The following is a 17,030-nucleotide window of genomic DNA, read 5'->3' as shown; positions in this document are numbered from 1 at the left end:
AACTCTTAGCACAGTGGTAGACATTTAATAAATGCTTATCAATTAATCGGTGAACCTACTTTTAGTTTCTCTCTTATTAAAAGTGTTTTCATTTGGTCAACGCTTCTCATATGCTGAGTCATGCCACCAGAATGGATGGAATTCTAAAACTATCTCTTCCTTTATTTTATGAGATTTTTTTTTTGTTCTGGTCCAAATTCTATCAATGCTAGGAATTTCTTGCATGGAAAAATATCAGTTACACACCTGTAATTTTTAATTTTACAAACTTGCCTGTGCAACAGAGGGTTTCCATGGTGACTTGCCCAGGATCACAAAGCTACCTTACATTAGAAGTAAGACTCAGTTATCTCCAAAATCAACTCCAAATGCATGCTTTGTCTCCATCCAGTGACTAGTTTTGCATCAATCTCAACACTCTCCACCAAATTAACAAACAAATCTCTTGCTTCTGTATAATTTCCCTGTTTCTTTTGATAGCACCGCCATTTTCCCAGGCACCCAACTGGAAATCTTGCTGCCACTGTTGATTATTCTCTTCCTCAAACCCCCTACAGCCAATCAGTTGTCAAGTCCCATCAGTTCTGCCCCTATAATATTTCCTCCACCTGTCCTCTCCATTACACTCCCACTGCCCTACCTAGTTCTGGCACTTATTACCTTTCCAACTATTATAATAGCTTTCTAAATAGACTTCCTGATGCCAGTCTCTCCCCACTCCAGTCCACCCTTCAAAGTCCTGCCAAGTTATTTTTCTTAATATGTGTTCCTGCATGGGGTCCTGGTCTAGGGGTCAGGAAGGCCTATTTGTGTGACCCTGGACAAGTTATCTAATCTCTCTGCCTCAGTTTCCTCATCTATAAAACGAAAGATTTGGTCTTCTAGCTTCCTTCCAGCTCTAAATCTATCTAGAATCTATGTGATTCTAGGAAAGCAGTTGGCTTTGACTTCAACTTCCAAATCCTTTTCCTTATTCCAATGAATTCTCCTTCTCGGGTCCAACTCCCACTTATTTACTGATCTTTGGAGCTCATTTCACCATATCCTTTGGAACTCTCTCTCTCTTTAACCGTCTCTTGCATCATTGACCTTTACAACCAATATTCCTTTCCACTTGGTAGCTTCAAATGGAGCCAAGTTTCCTATCTCCTTGGTTGCCAACAACATTGTATCAGCTGGTGATTTTGCTCCATTGAAGGTTAACCTTTCCCCTGATTCTTAAAGTCAGAGGGAAAGATTGGCATATTCCTTCCTTTCTATTGCAATTTTTGGATTATTATGCAACTTCCATCTCTCAATAAAATTCTATATTTGGTAGTCCATGCGTGTTATTCATGTCCCATTATATTGCCTTTATCCACCTTCCCAGCTTCCTCAATGATCCTCCCCTCTTGCCATCATTTTTGAGGCACTAATACCTAACTACAGCATTATGACCACATAATCCATCAGCCTCCTCAATTTTAGCAGAGAACTTTCTTCAAACTCCCTCTGAAATATCTCTTTATTCACCTTTTTCCCCCCCAAATGGATCTATTGGGATTCTTCTCACCTTTAGATTCCTTCAGAAGTCCTTGGTCTCTCAGCTAGAAGAGGTTTCCTCTTCCCAGATTTCTTAAGCATTTTTATTCTAATTTATTCTAATTCATTCTTTTATTATATAATAATATAATGCCCATCACTGATTTTGTAATCTAATCTGTCCCTTTTAAGGTTAAATTATTTTGATTTATACCTGTCTCATGTATGTGTGTATATATATATATATATATATATATATATATATATATATAGCATAAAGTTATACATTCATTGACATGTTTTTGCCTCTTTAAAATATAAGTTAGAGGCAGGAACTATTTCCTTTTTTGTCTTCTTATACCTAATGCATGGACATCTAGGTTTACAGTGGATAGAGTGCTAGCCCTGGAGTCAGGAAGTCTCAAGTTCAAATGTGGCCTCAGACATTTTCTAATCTGAGCAAGTCACTTTACCTTGTTTGCCTCAGTTTCCTCATCAGCAAAATAAGATGAAGAAGCAAGTGGCAAACCACTCTAGTAGCTTTGCCCCTCAAATGGGGGCACAAAGAGTCAGTCATGACTGAAAAAAACCAACTAAACAACACTGAACCTAATACTTAGTCTAATAATTTGTATTTAATACTGGGCTGTAAATTGATGAATTAAGTATCTCCTAGACACAAAGCAAAGAGGCCATTAACTGGTGGGTTTTGTAGGTCTTAGAATCAGAAAGCTCTGGGTTTGAATCCTCTCTCTGATACTAATCTGTGTGACCCTGTTAAATTACTTTATGCCTGGAGCAACTATCTAGGACTCAGCTATAAAATCACAGAAAAAGTGTGAACTCCCTTTGGTCCAGGGACTTTCTTTGAGGAAATCACAGATCCACTGTTTATTTCAATATGTACAAAGTATGTAGGGCTCTGTTGGATATAGAAATATGAGGACTAAAAATAAAAATAGGGCTTCCAACCTCCTGATGGTTCCGCCATTCTTCCATCCCCGGCTTTCTGGGGGGGATGCAACATGATATTTAAATAAATTTCATGACAAATTGAGGAGGGATTTTGCCTCTTGTATCTCTAATGCATTGCATATAGTAGAAGCTTAATAAATAAAAGTTTATTGACTGACTGAATGAACTACTTATAGGATCATGGCTTTAGACCTCAGAAATCGTCTAGTCCATTTTACAAGTGAGGAAATTGAGGTCTAGGGGATTTCATTGAATTATTGACGATCAGAGTAAGGATTTGAACCCATCTTCTTACTTCAGAGCCAGCACTTCTCCCTAACCCCATACATAACCCCTAACCCCATATAAAAGATGGCTTCAGCACTGAACCTTGAATGGCAGGGGAGGGGGGAAAGGAAGAGAATTTGGTTTCTCTTCAATAATTGGAGTTGGAGAACTGAGAGAGTGAAAAAACGGGATATAAAGGATTGTGTTGCTGTAAAAATTTTGGGGAAAAATCAAAGAATAATAATGATACAATTTAATATATTTATATCATATAATCCAACAATTATATAATGAATGAATAATAATTATGATAATTTAGCGCAGTGTGCACAGATGGTCGGTAAGCTTGGTCTATTTACAAAATATCATTAAAGAGAAAGCTCTAGATCCCTCTTCATCCTCAAAGGATGAAGGTTACAGATGTAACCTAGGAGGATGTTTTTTTTTTCCCGCTTTGGTAAGAGTTTAAATCGAAGCCAAGGAGCTAATCATAATATCATAGATTTAGAAGTTACCACTAGTCTGTGGAGTAGTCTCCATCCCATTTTATAGATGAGGAATACAGGTACACTGAGGGGTTAGGTGATTTTCTTGAGGGTAACCAAGTTGATGAGTATTTGAGGTGGGATTTAATCCTAGGTCTTCACTTTAAGCCCACCAATATTCCATGCTGTCCCTTTATATGTTCCAGACTCCTGTGATCTTAGAAGTACCTTCTTTGGGTGCCTCCCAGCATCCTTTGGGATTCTCTGCCATGTCTCTTGATTAGAAGGCACTAAGTCTTCCACAATTCCCTGCCCCCACTGGTATTGAGTCTTTTTTAAAACTTCCTCTTACTGATTGGCAGAGAATGCTGTAGGTGGGACAGAGGAAGCCCAGCAGTAGGCCAGACAGAGACTGACATCTTTGGGGCTAGCACAGCTTGAAGAAATGAAAACATTTTTCTTAAAATTCTTCTCGTCGCCAGGTCAGGGTGAGGAAGAAATCACTTTCCTTCTGCCTAAATTTATATGTTTTAAAAAAAGTTTTATTGATGCCATTTATCTTTCTATCACAGTGATTTTTGAATCTACAAATATGTAATTATGAAGTCCATTGTGAGTATCCTTAAAAATATAAAAGATTAATTTGTCTGATTAATGGCAATTACTCCAATATAGTTAATGAAGAAGAAGGGAAGTCACCAATGGATCGCTAGGGAAACCTTTATAACATAGTGTCTATTAAAAGTGATTCCTAGCTGTAGGGTACAATAATGGGGTGCTAATTCTGAAAACACACAGTGCTGTCCCACAAAGACATCAAGATTTGTAGGAAATCAACCCTCCAGCAGTCCTGGCAAGCCAGACTGACCCCAGCAAATGAAAATAATCAAAAGTAATTAGAAGCGTGCTGGACTACTCCTCGGAGATCTGTGCAGGAGAATAAACATGCCTAAGTCCTCCGAGCCTCTGAAAAGGCCCATGTCTGAGCTGTTAGGTGCCCTGACCTTGTCCACATAAAGATGTGATTTATGAAGTGTAGGGCTCAGCAGCAGGGCTTCTGTCTTCTCCTGGAGAACCAAATTACTGAGGTGGAGATTAACATGCTTTCAGTCGGGCCCATTTCCAGACCAAGGGAAATTTTTTATTTACATTTTTTTTTTACCTTTAATTTCCTCTTCTCCTTTTTAACAGCTTTTTGGCTATGGGGAAAACACACACACACACACACACACACACACACACACACACTACACATATACACACACACAGATTGACATACACAAAACCAACCAAACTGGAGTCCATCAAAATGTGATGGGGACGAAAGAACTGCCCAACAATGATGATTTGTATTGATGTTGGAGACTTTGGTTCCTTTTTGTAGGACCATTTTTGCTCAATCTCTCTCTCTCTCTCTCTCTCTCTCTCTCTCTCTCTCTCTCTCTCTCTCTCTCTCTTCCCCCCCCCAACTTTATCTTTATCACTATGATTAGTTTAGGAACAAAAGGGAGCAGGGAGAATAAATGTGAAGTCCTGGGTGTCTTAGGGGGAAGGAAAATCAAAAGGAGTTTTAGTGAAGAAATACTCCTAAGAAAAATCTTCCCTCAACCTAAAGGCACCCTTCTACTTTTCCTCTCTGGTTAGATGAGATTTGGCAAAACTCCATGATGAACAGGAAAAAGAAGCATCGACTTTTTATCAAGCGTCAATATTCCAACACAAAACTAATTTAATTAATGGCAGTTATTGCACAGGGAAATGGCATTTTCTCAGTTTATTTCATCCTCATCTTCCTCCAGCTTGTTTTTGAAATGGGGTTGAAGAGCATCTGGGATGCATGGGCCTCTCTTTGCTGGAAAAAATGTAAAATGTAAAATACCCTTTCTGCATTCTTGATGAGGTAGCTAAGAAAGAAAGAAAAACAAAGAAAGAAAGAGAAAAAAGGAAGGAAGGAAGGAGGAAAGAAAGAAAGAAAGAAAGAAAGAAAGAAAGAAAGGGAAGGAAGAAAGGAAGAAAAAGAAAAAGAAAAAAGTGTTTAAAACACAAGTTGACTGGAGCTCAGTGTGTGTTTAGTCACCTTTAGAAACCTAATGCTGCAGAATTAAGCTAACTCCCCTTTAGACTGGGGTTATGAAGTGCCTTTGCCTATAAACTAAAAACATAATGTCAGAGTGAATGGGAACATACTTTATTACATTTATGGTACTGAAAACTGCCAGCAAGTTGTCTTAGGTTTAAATATTGTCCTCTGTAGAGTGTTCCAGTGCTGTTTGTCCACAGGAAGCCTATTAAAAGTGGACAGTGCAGTTATTTCATCTGGCTTTGGCTGGGCTGCTTTCCTTTGCCTTAATGATGTCCTGGAATGCACCATGCCCACAGGGTCTCCATTAGGAGAACTTTTACTTCTGGGACGACCATGAAGTTAAAGGCTTAAAAGAGGCATCAGCTTACACCCTTGTGGGAATCACTTGAAAACTGGAGCCCTAACTTCTTACCCCTTTAACTAATATATTGACTTATTTTAAATAAACAATGGGGAAATGAAGGCAGACCAAGTGGCCTTATTAGAAATCTTGGGGCCTCTTAAAGATCCCCCGGTTCAGGCAGCTTGTGGGGGGGGGGGGTCAGGGAGGGGGTGGGGGAAGGAAGGAAAGGGCCCGAGGAGGGTTTATGCCCTTTTCAAACCAGGAAGCAAACACATTAACCTCTCCCACCCCACCCCTGCCATCAGCCAAAGAGGGGATCTTTACAGCTCCCAGTGAATATATCAGCTCACACTCAAACTGAAGCCTCTGATCTCCTTGTCTTGCAGTTCTGAGATGGCTTTCATTGTAAATGAGAATGAATAGGATGATCATCGCCTGCTTACTAGGAGAAAACTAATCATACCTTTTGAAGCATTCAAGAAAAATGGTTCTCTCTCTCTCTCTCTCTCTCTCTCTCTCTCTCTCTCTCTCTCTCTCTATTATAAAGAGAGAGAGAGAGAGAGAGATCCTCCTTATTTTGTGAGTTCCAAAAGTCTGTTCACGGGTTACAGTTTGTCCTCATGTTCCGTCCCCTTAATATGGAGATTATCTGCCTTGATACTTCTTTTGCGAATTAAATCTGGGTTGAGATTATAGTAAAAGCATTGTTTTTAACAGCCCATTTCAAGGGCAGGGCTAAACACCGCAAAGCAAGCATGTGACTGATTACTGCCGTTAGACAGCAGCTTTTCTAGATTAATTTGTAACTGGGAACTACCGTAAACAGATTTCACCAGAAATCCCAAGGAATAGAGGGAATTGATGGTGGTATTTGGCTCCTTGTATTTATTTATTGTTTTAGAAACCTTCTAATGAAAAGCAAGCTAACTGGAAAAGAAAGTTGCCCTCCTGGGGAAGGGGAGGGAGGGGGAAGCAAGGAAAGGGGGGGAAGAACCCCCAAATACTTTCCTTCCCCTCTCCTTTCTGATGAGCTGACTTGGCTCAGTGACTCCCTATCTCCTCCATAAAGGGCACTTATTACAAAATGACCAGACGCTTCTTTCAGCCGTAAAGGGGGTTACTTCGACTTCTCAAGGGGTTCCAGGCCAATCAGAAGAATGGGGGCTTTGCTTCAAACCGCTATTTATTTATCTAGGTTTAATGCTGGGGCTCTGCCCATTATACCTATGTGACCTTGGGGCAAGCCAATTAATTCCCTTTTCTGAACTCAGTTTCCTCATCCACAAATCGCCCAGATCCGGGATCCCTGCCCCCGGCATCCCTCTCCCTAGACCCACGTATAGATATCACGAGGGAAAATATGAAAAATTCTTTCTTTTCTCTAAGCTCTCGTTGTCTTTGAAATAGTAAGCCGTTTATTTTAGGCAGTTAAAAACCATCCTTCTGAGAAGGGGGTTCCGCAGGCTTCCAAAGGGCATTAAAAAGTTAAAAGAAGAAAGCCCTGTTTTTTAGACTATCTCGAAGGTTCCTTGCAACTCCCAAAATATGATTCTTTGAAATATGGCCATTGAGGTGGTAACGAAGGCACTGAAAAATCTATTGCTACAGACGAGTAGAGGCAACCAAGCAACAGAAGAGAAGAGGGAAGGGAGACCAGGTTTTCTCTCCTTTGCTGGAGAGGTCTTCTTCCTCTTCCTTCATTCTCTGCAGCTGGAAAATCCAACTGACCCCCCCCCAACCCATTCAAAAGCCTTCTGGCTTCAGATAAGTGCTGGTGCCCCGTGGTCCAGGTCTGAGGGGGCGCAGAAAGGCTCTGTGTGCCTTGGGGCAGGATGGGAGGGAAGGATGCTTGGAAACAGTCCCTGCAGATCCGGCTGCCGGAGAAAGGGTTTGGATGCTTTCTGGAAGCTGGCCGTCAAATCTGCCCAAAATGGGGTGTGGGGGGGGCCAGGCCACTCTTGCGGCGGTTTCCCTGCGTCTCTGCGGAATTGCATAGAAAGGGTCCTCCTGGGGGGGGGGGTGTAGAGGGAGCAAGGTCCAGGGCGGGGGGCCGGGGTCCCGGCCTCCGCTGCCTCCCCGAGGGCCCCCTACCTGGAGAGGCAGCGGGGTCCTCCGGCCCCGGGCAGCCTGGGCAGCCTGGGCAGCTCCTGCCAGGTCCTCCCGGGCTTCCCGTTAGTTCAGGTCACACCGCCATCTGCCGGCCGGCGCTCGAAACTGCAGCCATTGTATGTCTTCTCAGCCTTCCCCTCCATCCCCATAGCAAACCCAAGGCTAGTCCTAACGCTAATAGCTGGGAGAGGGTGGGGGGTGGGGGGGGGCTCTTTTCTTTTCCATGAAATTTGGACGTGGGCAGGCTCTGCTATGGCCGCCCCAAAGCCTTTGTTTACCCACCAACATTTCCTCCCTTTCAGGTCCGCTTTGTTGGGGGGGCGGGGCGCAGTTATCAGGACCCCTGATCAGGCCGCGCCGTCGAAAGCAATCGGTTCCCCAGATTACTTGTATTTAATACACAATGCATCATAAAACAAATCCCTCATCCTGACAGGAAGAAAATAGAACAGCTCATAGCTCGAGCTGGTCCAATTTATGGCTAAATTAAAAAAAAGCCTCCAACAATGGACAAGTTGAGGAAGGGCAGGAAATCAATGGCCAGCAAACCGGGGGCTCTTCGAGGTTCTCAAGCGCCAGACTCTCTGGGAACCTCGGACCAGGTTGGAGGTTATTTACAAAGGATTTTTCCTGCGCTACCTAGCACTGCTGTGCGAGTTTCCCCTGAACAATAGCCATTATCTGAAATAACAGTTCAATGTCACAGATAACTGGCCACTGAAACGAATTAATCTCCATCTCTTGTCACTGCCTTTCCCCTCCGCCTCCGTTTGATTATTCATATTTTGTAAATCGACATTTCGGTTTGGAGCTATTGCACACACACACACACATACACACACACATACACACAATCACACGAAAATATAAGTGGGTGGCCCTTGCCATAAAAGATAAAGTTGTGCTCGCCTCCCCCCCATTGGGAAAAAAAAAGCATTTATTGAGCCACTTGGTATCTTTCCGTTTTTCCTCTAAGTGCAGGGAAGAGATGGGCTTTCCTCGTTTCCCTGAATCTTACCAACGCATTTGTGAATTTCAAATTCTGTAGCTTTTTACCCGTGAGTTTTTCTGTTTCCTGCTCTCCCCAAGTGTACACTGAGGCAAACTCGAAAGCCCTTTACACAATGTCATTTATTCCAAGGAGACTCCGGGAAAGTTGCGGTCAGAGACATTAGTGGACTTAAGTGGACACGGGCGAGGGGCACTTCCGCCCACGCACCGTGGCCATGGCAGAAGACAGCCAAGGAGGAGACTGAACAGCCTCAGTTGGTTGAGGAACGGCCTTCTGCTTTTAGAGCATCAAACACAACTGGCCCAATCCTTTACCGCGTCCTCTTGTCAGCCTCCCCGAACGGCTTAAAGGTTTCTTTTAGTTTATTTCACGAAAAGCGACTTCTGATTTCCTTTTGTTGTGGTTAGAGTTTACTTTAGAAAGAAACATCATGCACCAGGCGCTGCTTGTTGGGAGCCAGAAAGGGCCAAGAGGGCAGATGGGCGCTTTGGCGGCGGACTCGGGCAAACGGGCCGCCCCCACCGCCAACTTGGGTTTTGCTCTCATTTAGCCCACGCCGTTGGCTCCGGGAGCTCGGCAATCCGGATTTTTCCCTAAGTGAGGATTTTTCCCAAATGAGAGGAAGCTCAGCCGCCCACAGACTCATCCTCCCCTCCCCCCTTTCTGTACACACCCATCTTCCATCCCCCCCCCAAGGTAAAGCCTTTCCTCCCCCCTTCTGTGACCACCGCCCCCAGTTCACCCCCATCCCAGACACACACACACACACACACAGCACACACATACAGACACACACACAGCACACACACACACACACACAGACACACACAGACACACAGCACACACACACACAGACACACACAGACACACACAGACACTTGTACTCTGGCGGACACTGAACCAGGCGAGCTCGCCCCGCGGAGGGGACTCCTCCGGGTCTCCCCATTGGCTGTCTCCCCGGACCAGAAGGACCCGCTTTTCTTTGCTTTCCCCCCTTTCGGGGCCCGGGTGCATCCATAATCAGCCTGCCCCTAGAGGACTGCTGTCTCGGCGACCTCTTTGTGACCTCTCCCGCCAGAGGAGGCTGCTGTCACTTTAAAAATTTACTGAAGACTGCCCGGGGAGCCCGGCGCGGCTTCCGATCCCTCGGGCTGGGCCGGGGTCGCCTCGGGCTGGGCCGGGGTCGCCGCCGGCTCCCTCGCCCTCCTCTTTCTGGATGGCCGAGCAGATCCTCTTTAAAGGGACAGTCCACGAAATGGAAGCTGAGCGCCGGGCCGGGCGGTGAGGGAGCGCGAGAGGGGGGGAAAGCCGGGGTGTCTCACTTCCGTCTCCTCCGCCCCCCACCCCGTCTTTCCAAAGGCTCCGGCACCCCCTCTCCTCCTCCTCCTTCCTGCCCCCCCTTCTCGTGTTTTTATTATTTTTTTGTAACTAGCGGAGAGCGAGGTGGAAGTTGAGGGGTTCTCAGATAACTTTCATTACACATCGGGCTGATAAGCGCCGGAGAAAGTGAGAAAAGAAGGAGGTGATGGGAGCCACAAGGAGCTGCTCTTAGGAGGGGAGGGGGGAGCCAGGAGGGAAAAAACCCTCCCAATCCCACCCCCCCCCCGCCTGCAGCCCGATCACCCCTCCCCCTCCCGCGAAGCGGAGGGGAGAGCCGAGACTGCACTTGGAATCGTTACCAAAAAAGAGAGAGATACATAGTTGCCCGATGATCCAGCTCCGGGATCGCGTGGTCCGGGCCGGCGGCCCCTGAGTCCGCCACAGGGACCCGCGTGGAGGCCGGGGAGTGATTGCTTTCATCGCCAAACGCTGCTCACCACCGACCCACAAAGATCGGCTCATTATTGCTAGTACTTTATTCTCCTGTGATTGCCTTTTTTTTTTTGTAATTGCTGGCAGTTGAGTCCTTAGGCATGTTAAGGTAAGAGATCCGACTTTCTTATTTAAAAAAAAACCCAAGACAAAACCAAATCTTCCCGGGGTGCAGTTTGCTAACTTCTGACATTCTCCCCCTCCTTCCCTCCTCCTCCTCCTCCTCCTCCTCTCCTTCCTCCTCCTCCCCCCTTCCTCTCTCTCTCTCCCTCCTCCCCTCTTTTCTGTCTTCTTCTCCAAGTCTCCGGGCAGCCCCTGCGCTTATCTACGTTGCTAAGGCTGCCGATTTCCTTGTTCCTCCTTCTGAAGGCGGCCTCGACTAGTGCCCTGCAGCCCGGCCGGTCTCTGGGGCAGGGTGGGTTGTCTGTCTCCCCGTGGCTTGCTGCCTCTGCTTCTCTCTCTCCCTCCCTCTCTCCTTCCCTTCTTTTTTCCCTCCCTCTCCCACCCCCACCCCAGATGCCCGCTTGTGTGTGTGTGTGTGTGTGTGAGGGGCGCGCACACTCGTGTGCCTGCATCTGAGCCCTGCAAGGTGTGGCTGCCAACACTCAGAACTCCTGGCACCAACCTTGCTCCTCGGGAGCTCTCTCCGGCCAAGTTCTACCTTCCCAAGTTGCAGCCTTGCCCTTCCAAGATCGAATACGTCGCGCAAAAAAAGTTACTCTCGGACCCGCGGGCGAGATCGTAGGGACCCCCCTCTCCCCACTTCTGTCCCCTCTCCCCCTCTCTTATCTGGAAAAGGGGCCTTTCTCCCAAACCTTTCTAAAGGAATGATGATGTGGATGACGATGATTTTAAAAACTCCTCGGAGGATGACAGCTTTCCTCCACCCCGGAGTGTGGTGGTGGTGGATGAAATGAATTAATCGCCGCTGAATTGTTATTTTCATTTGTTTTACTTCCAGATTTGCTAGACTCTTAAAACATTGGGGAGACCGGTGCAGAGCTAGCGAGCCCAAAGTTAATCATTCACAGGGCGAGGGGGAAAAAAGTTTCTGGAAAAGTTAAGTCTTAAGTCTTGGAGGAGGGAGAGTGAGGCGCGGAAAGTCATTTGTTGGGGGAAAATGCTCAGGGAAAAAAAAATAAGAATCCTTGTTCTGAGATATTCGTAAAGGCGTTCAGTAAAATGGAACTGCTTCTTCATTTGCTATCGACTGGCAATGGCAATCATGTTAACACAGAATAAAATTACACGTAGGATTTTTTTTAATGTGAAATGTATGTGAGACCTCTCCCCTCTGTAAAGAAAAAAAAAGGGGGGGATGATAATAATCGCTTGAAATTGAAGTGGCCTGAGCCTTTCTGACTTTGAAATTACCCACGATTTTCCATCTTTCCCGGAAGATAGAAAATGTAACTCCTGCATTTCATTGACTTGGGTCTATTTCCGTCGTGAGACACTAATTCACGATTTCTGGGAAAAATGTATATCCAGGGTAGCTAGCCCCTCCTCCCCCAAACAAAAACCTACCCCCTAACACAATATCGGTGACTATTTCAGAATATTCATTGGTGCTGCTATTTAAGTGACATTTGAAAGCTAGCTAGAAACACCCTAAATTACCCTGGAGATTCATTTATTTGGACTTAGGAAAATAGTTCTTAAGTTTGTATCTTTTAAAAATCTAATTTTATATAGATAGAAGTATACAGAAGAAACTGTAAGTCATCTTTTTTTTTCCTTTTTTCTTTTCTTTCTTTCCTTTTTTTTTTTTAAAGAAGGGACTAACCAAACTCTTGTGTTTGAGGGGAAAATAATTTTTTTTGACCATTCATTTCTTTTTAATTGCCTTTTGGTCAAAGCCTCACTCTTAGTATCTGTTTCCCTCTAAACTTGGGGTTTATCCCCTTGAAGTCTGTGGTGAGTTAATGACCTGGAGCTGCTTTTGGGTGATTACCTGAATTCTAGGCAGAGCAGTTTTAGGGCTAGATAAATATACTTTAAACTTTCAGCGTTTCTTTATATCTCTCCCTCTCGTTCACTTTCTTTTAATTAATTAATTTAAGATCTAGACTGTGTTGTTTAGTATTTGATAAGAAACTTCCTCAAGTTTGTATGAACTCTTGGGTATACATGGCCAGAATTCATATTCATCCACTCAAAACACCAGGAGTACTAAAACATTTACTTTTATAAAATTTAAAAATAATGTGCTTATTAGAAAAAAATAGAATAACATGCTCTAAAGACTAAAAAAAATACTAAAAATTTTACTGTAGTTGATTTTATTTTTCTTAGTGCAAACAATATTATTCACTGTCTAGTATAGGCCAGAGAAACAGGAATGAAGAATAAATCATTGCATCCAGTTATATAGTATTAGTAATGTTTGATGGAATTTTCATATAACCGGTTTTCATTTGCTTATAATTTGTATTTGTTTATTATCTGCATAATTGGAACCATTTCTTAGTTTGTGTTATTGCCATGTTTTGGATGAGTGTTTACAAGATTTTTCCTTTCTTTTTCTTTCTTTCTTTCTTTCTTTTTTTTTAATTTGGCATACAAGCTTCTTATTAGTCAAATCCTGTAATTTGTTTCAATTAAGGGTATGATCTAACTGTTGTGTGATGAGGGAGAGCAGACTATTGAAAGGAGATTAATAACATTTACTCTAAACTTTATTTAATTGAGTCAATTCAAATTACAAGCAATTTGAAGATCTACATTTCCATGATAAGAACATATAAACCTGGAAAATTGATGGTTTATTTAAGAGACATTATCTTAATGGGTATTGGTCAATATTATTTGTATAAAACCAAATAGATAGAATAAATTGTCTTTAAGACATTGCCACTTATTCATGCATAATAAGGGAATCAGGGCTTTGAAAAATGGATACATTTTTAGTAATGATTATCAAGTGCTCTGGTTTTTTTTAAAGCCAACATATTATGTTACCATTATTCAGATTTATTCCTCCTGTATTCGATTTTAGTCTAACACTTCTCCCCCCTCCCTCTCCCAGTAAAAGACTCACTGGAGAAACATACATTTCAATGAAATGTCTTTAAGTAATTAGCCATTTCCTCATTTAGAGTTCCATGATTTATATTTTGGGCAATGTGTTAGGATGGCAACGGAAAGATTGATCATCCCCCTTTTCTTCTTCCTAGATATTAGATGAGTTTTGCAATGTGAAATACTACATAGATGCCAGTCAACCAGATGTCGGGAGCTGGCTCAAGTACGTCAAGTTCGCTGGATGCTATGAACAGCACAACCTCGTTGCATGCCAGATAAATGATCAGGTATGTTGTAAATACTTTTCTGGACTTTGTCTGAGAGCCTGAAGAACAAAAATAACAGTGAGCCATAGTATATAGACCCTTGTGGCCTGTTGGCTGTTCTATTCAAGGAGCAAGAGGTAGGGTCGGCATATGCAGAATCAAACCAGTTTTTGGAGTTGTTTGGAATATTATTTATGGTGCTGTTAGGAGCATCTTACTTCATTTCTCCTATTCTGTTTTAATGGGGTTATCACGAGGCATTTCAAATTGTGTAATTTGTTGCCGATCATATTTTCCTCCCTTCTGTCATCCCACAGAGGAACCATCATAAGGCTTTTAACTCATCAAGGATTTTAACTAATCCAGGGTGGCCTGATGAGAAAATTAGAGTTGCTAACAAAGAAACTTTACATTTGTTCTATGCAACAGTATGAGAGATGGGGAGAAGTTTGAGCTGTGTATAGAATGTCATTTTACCTTTTCGTATCTTCTTGTTAAAAAAAAAAAAGAATGCAGGACTAGCTGACATTTTGCATTTTTCTTGGAGTTTAGTTAAAATGGAGTCTGTGTGTGTGTGTGTGTGTGTGTGTGTGTGTGTGTGTTTGTTTGTAGGGGGGGGGGAGAGGAGGACAAAAGTTCGTCCTTCCTGGTTGAATTGGAATGCTTGGTTTTCTTGTGCTTTCAAAAGCTTTGAAGGATCGTATAGGCAGGCTTACTTCAATAGCAATGACTGAAGTAGGGAAGCTGAAAGGCGATCCTCACTTGGTTAAGTTGTTATGAAGGCTGCTGCTCAGTACAGCCAACACTTCCCCCTCCCCATCTCCCCAGGACCAGGTGGTCTTCCTGTTCATTTGTGCTTTATTTAGTCACATTGGTAGCTTAGCTTGTATCCAATGAAGGATCATTTATTGGTTTTAACTCAATGGTTACCCAAGTTAGAGTCAGCTTCAGAGATTAGCTTGAAATGGTTACCTGGGCAAATTTGCTTTAAATAAACCAACCTGGGGGAGGGAGATCTCTTATGTGGTGTTCCACATAGAAAGTCATTAAGTGGCAATGCCTATATACATTTTAATAGACTCTAAACCTAGATTTGAAGCATCATTGAGAAACTCATGCTTTGGGGATTCTAGTTCATCAGCTTTTGGGTGTTTTTTTTTCCTGATCTTAACTCTATGGGAATAGGAGCTAAAATGGAAAATTAAATACTAACAATGAGATTTTACCCAAGTGAACATATATTTAAAGAGTCATATTAGTTAGAGAACTCATTTTTCTTTTTGTTGTAAAAAACAAGTTGTAAGGTTCTATTAGGAAATTGAATCATTCACAGTGTCACCATAGGTTGTGTGTGAATAGAAACCTCATTAAGTCAATATTATAAATTAATGTCATTATTGACAGATAGTTAATGACTGTTACTTTAAATGTAAAGGTGATGGGTCTGGCACAGGGAAAGGATGTATTTTGTGTTACTTTTAAAAAATTCAAAATTCAAAATAATAAAGGAATTTAAAAGGCATTCAGACAATGAAATAATCGAAACTTTGATCATATATTTACTGATAACAGAAAACTGTCTGCACACATAACTGTGTCCTCAATCAGGATTATGTAGCTGTGAGAAGGAAAATCTTGGTACATTTTGTTTTATTCTTATTAATAAAGCCCCATTTTTGCTTTGAAAGCTATGCTCAGGTTTATTTTAATTCATTGAAGATTTGGAGGGAGGTGGTAGAGAGTAGCATCTCTTGATCCTCATTATGAACAGTATTGTCATTGCCTCGATAATTTCACAATTTGATTTTTTTTTTTACCCTTTGAAGGGCATGTTTAAAAGTCTATTCTTGTCTAGAAAACACACCAGTTGTTCTAACAACAATGAATACCTTCTGCCTGCTATCTGAAATAGTGTGCAGCATGAAATGCTTCATCAGGAAAAGATAAAACCCCCTTTTAGGTGGGCTCCTTCAGATCCTAGAGCTAATATTCTCGAAAGTACTCTTTAACTCTTGCCTTTAGCTGGGGCCAGAGCTATGCAGGGCAAGAGAATGTATATCAAGTGACCTAATTGTAAAGTTGACATTACATGGTCCAGTAAGTGTATCCATAAACAACAAAAGCAGATGTGTGGGTCGCCCCCCACCTCCCATGGCCACATGTACAGGCAGTCACATCTGGTTAGCTCTACAGCATGGTGGGTGTGCATGAGTATGTGTGTGTATCTCTCGTCCGTTAAGAAAGCCTGTAAGACCAGAAGGTCCGGTCCAACTTTGATATTGTAAATGTTGGCCTAAGTGAGAGAATAAAAGGATTGATTCTGTGGGTTCCCCATAGCCGTTGGTTCTCTGTTCTCCATGAGGAACAGAACCTGCCAAGTGGTGAATAAGCATAACTCATCACCTGATGCACACCCCCATTGTGTGTGATATTATTTACCACTGAGGCATGGACAGAGACACTTGATCAGGAGGGGTTGTTAACCACTAATTACTTTAACTCACCTGTAAAATTCACAAGCAAACATAGCCCTTTACCTGAAATGGGAAAGATTATTTGTCTGTACTCTGATCCTTAGATTGAACATGTGAGCCTGAAAGACAGGTATGAACCCTAGACTTCTAAAGGCAGGATTTCCAGATAAGTCTTGGTCTCTCGACTATAATTTAGTCGGTGTGTTAAGTGGGACATTTAACAAAAAAAAAAAGAAAGAAAGAAAGAAAGAAAAAACACTTAAAAAACAAAGTATCTCAGACATTTTTTTTTGGGGGGGGAGGAGGGTAAGGGACTTCCTCCCATCCTGATCCCTCTTTCCTTACAGCCCCTCATTCTTATGTTTGAGATCACATTTCGACGATTTAGATTAATTTTTTGTAAAGGCAAGGAGTATTTTAAAAATTATAAAAAGGAGCTTGTTGAGATGAACAGCTCGATAAGAGAATAAAGTCAAAACATGTATGTTGGCCATAACTCCTATTTCATTTGATTGGGGGTGGAGTTGTTTTTATAGGCAGGGTAATTTTTTTGGTTGTTATTTTCAAATAGAGTTAATATAAGACTTCTCCGTCGCCTCGTCGCATTATCTTTCTGAGTGTCTCATAAGCACAAAGCATATAGAATTAACTGGAGAATA

At 42.6% G+C, this 17,030-nt stretch overlaps 1 protein-coding gene across 9 annotated transcripts in view; it reads left to right on the top strand.

The window, feature by feature from the left end:
• MECOM (MDS1 and EVI1 complex locus) overlaps positions 1 to 17,030 on the top strand; it is a 679,763-nt gene that overhangs the window by 595,103 nt on the left and 67,630 nt on the right. For 6 of the 9 annotated variants that reach the window (XM_074190863.1, XM_074190862.1, XM_074190865.1 and 3 more), the window contains exon 3: positions 13,784 to 13,918. In XM_074190863.1, coding sequence (XP_074046964.1) covers positions 13,784 to 13,918 — 135 coding nt within the window. The other 3 variants (XM_074190868.1, XM_074190870.1, XM_074190869.1) reach the window with 3 other exon arrangements.

This window comes from Macrotis lagotis, chromosome 6 (genome assembly GCF_037893015.1).
Source record: "Macrotis lagotis isolate mMagLag1 chromosome 6, bilby.v1.9.chrom.fasta, whole genome shotgun sequence".
NCBI lineage: Eukaryota > Metazoa > Chordata > Mammalia > Peramelemorphia > Peramelidae > Macrotis > Macrotis lagotis.
Note: the sequence above shows the minus strand (reverse complement) of the source record. Positions and strands in the feature narration are given on the sequence as shown.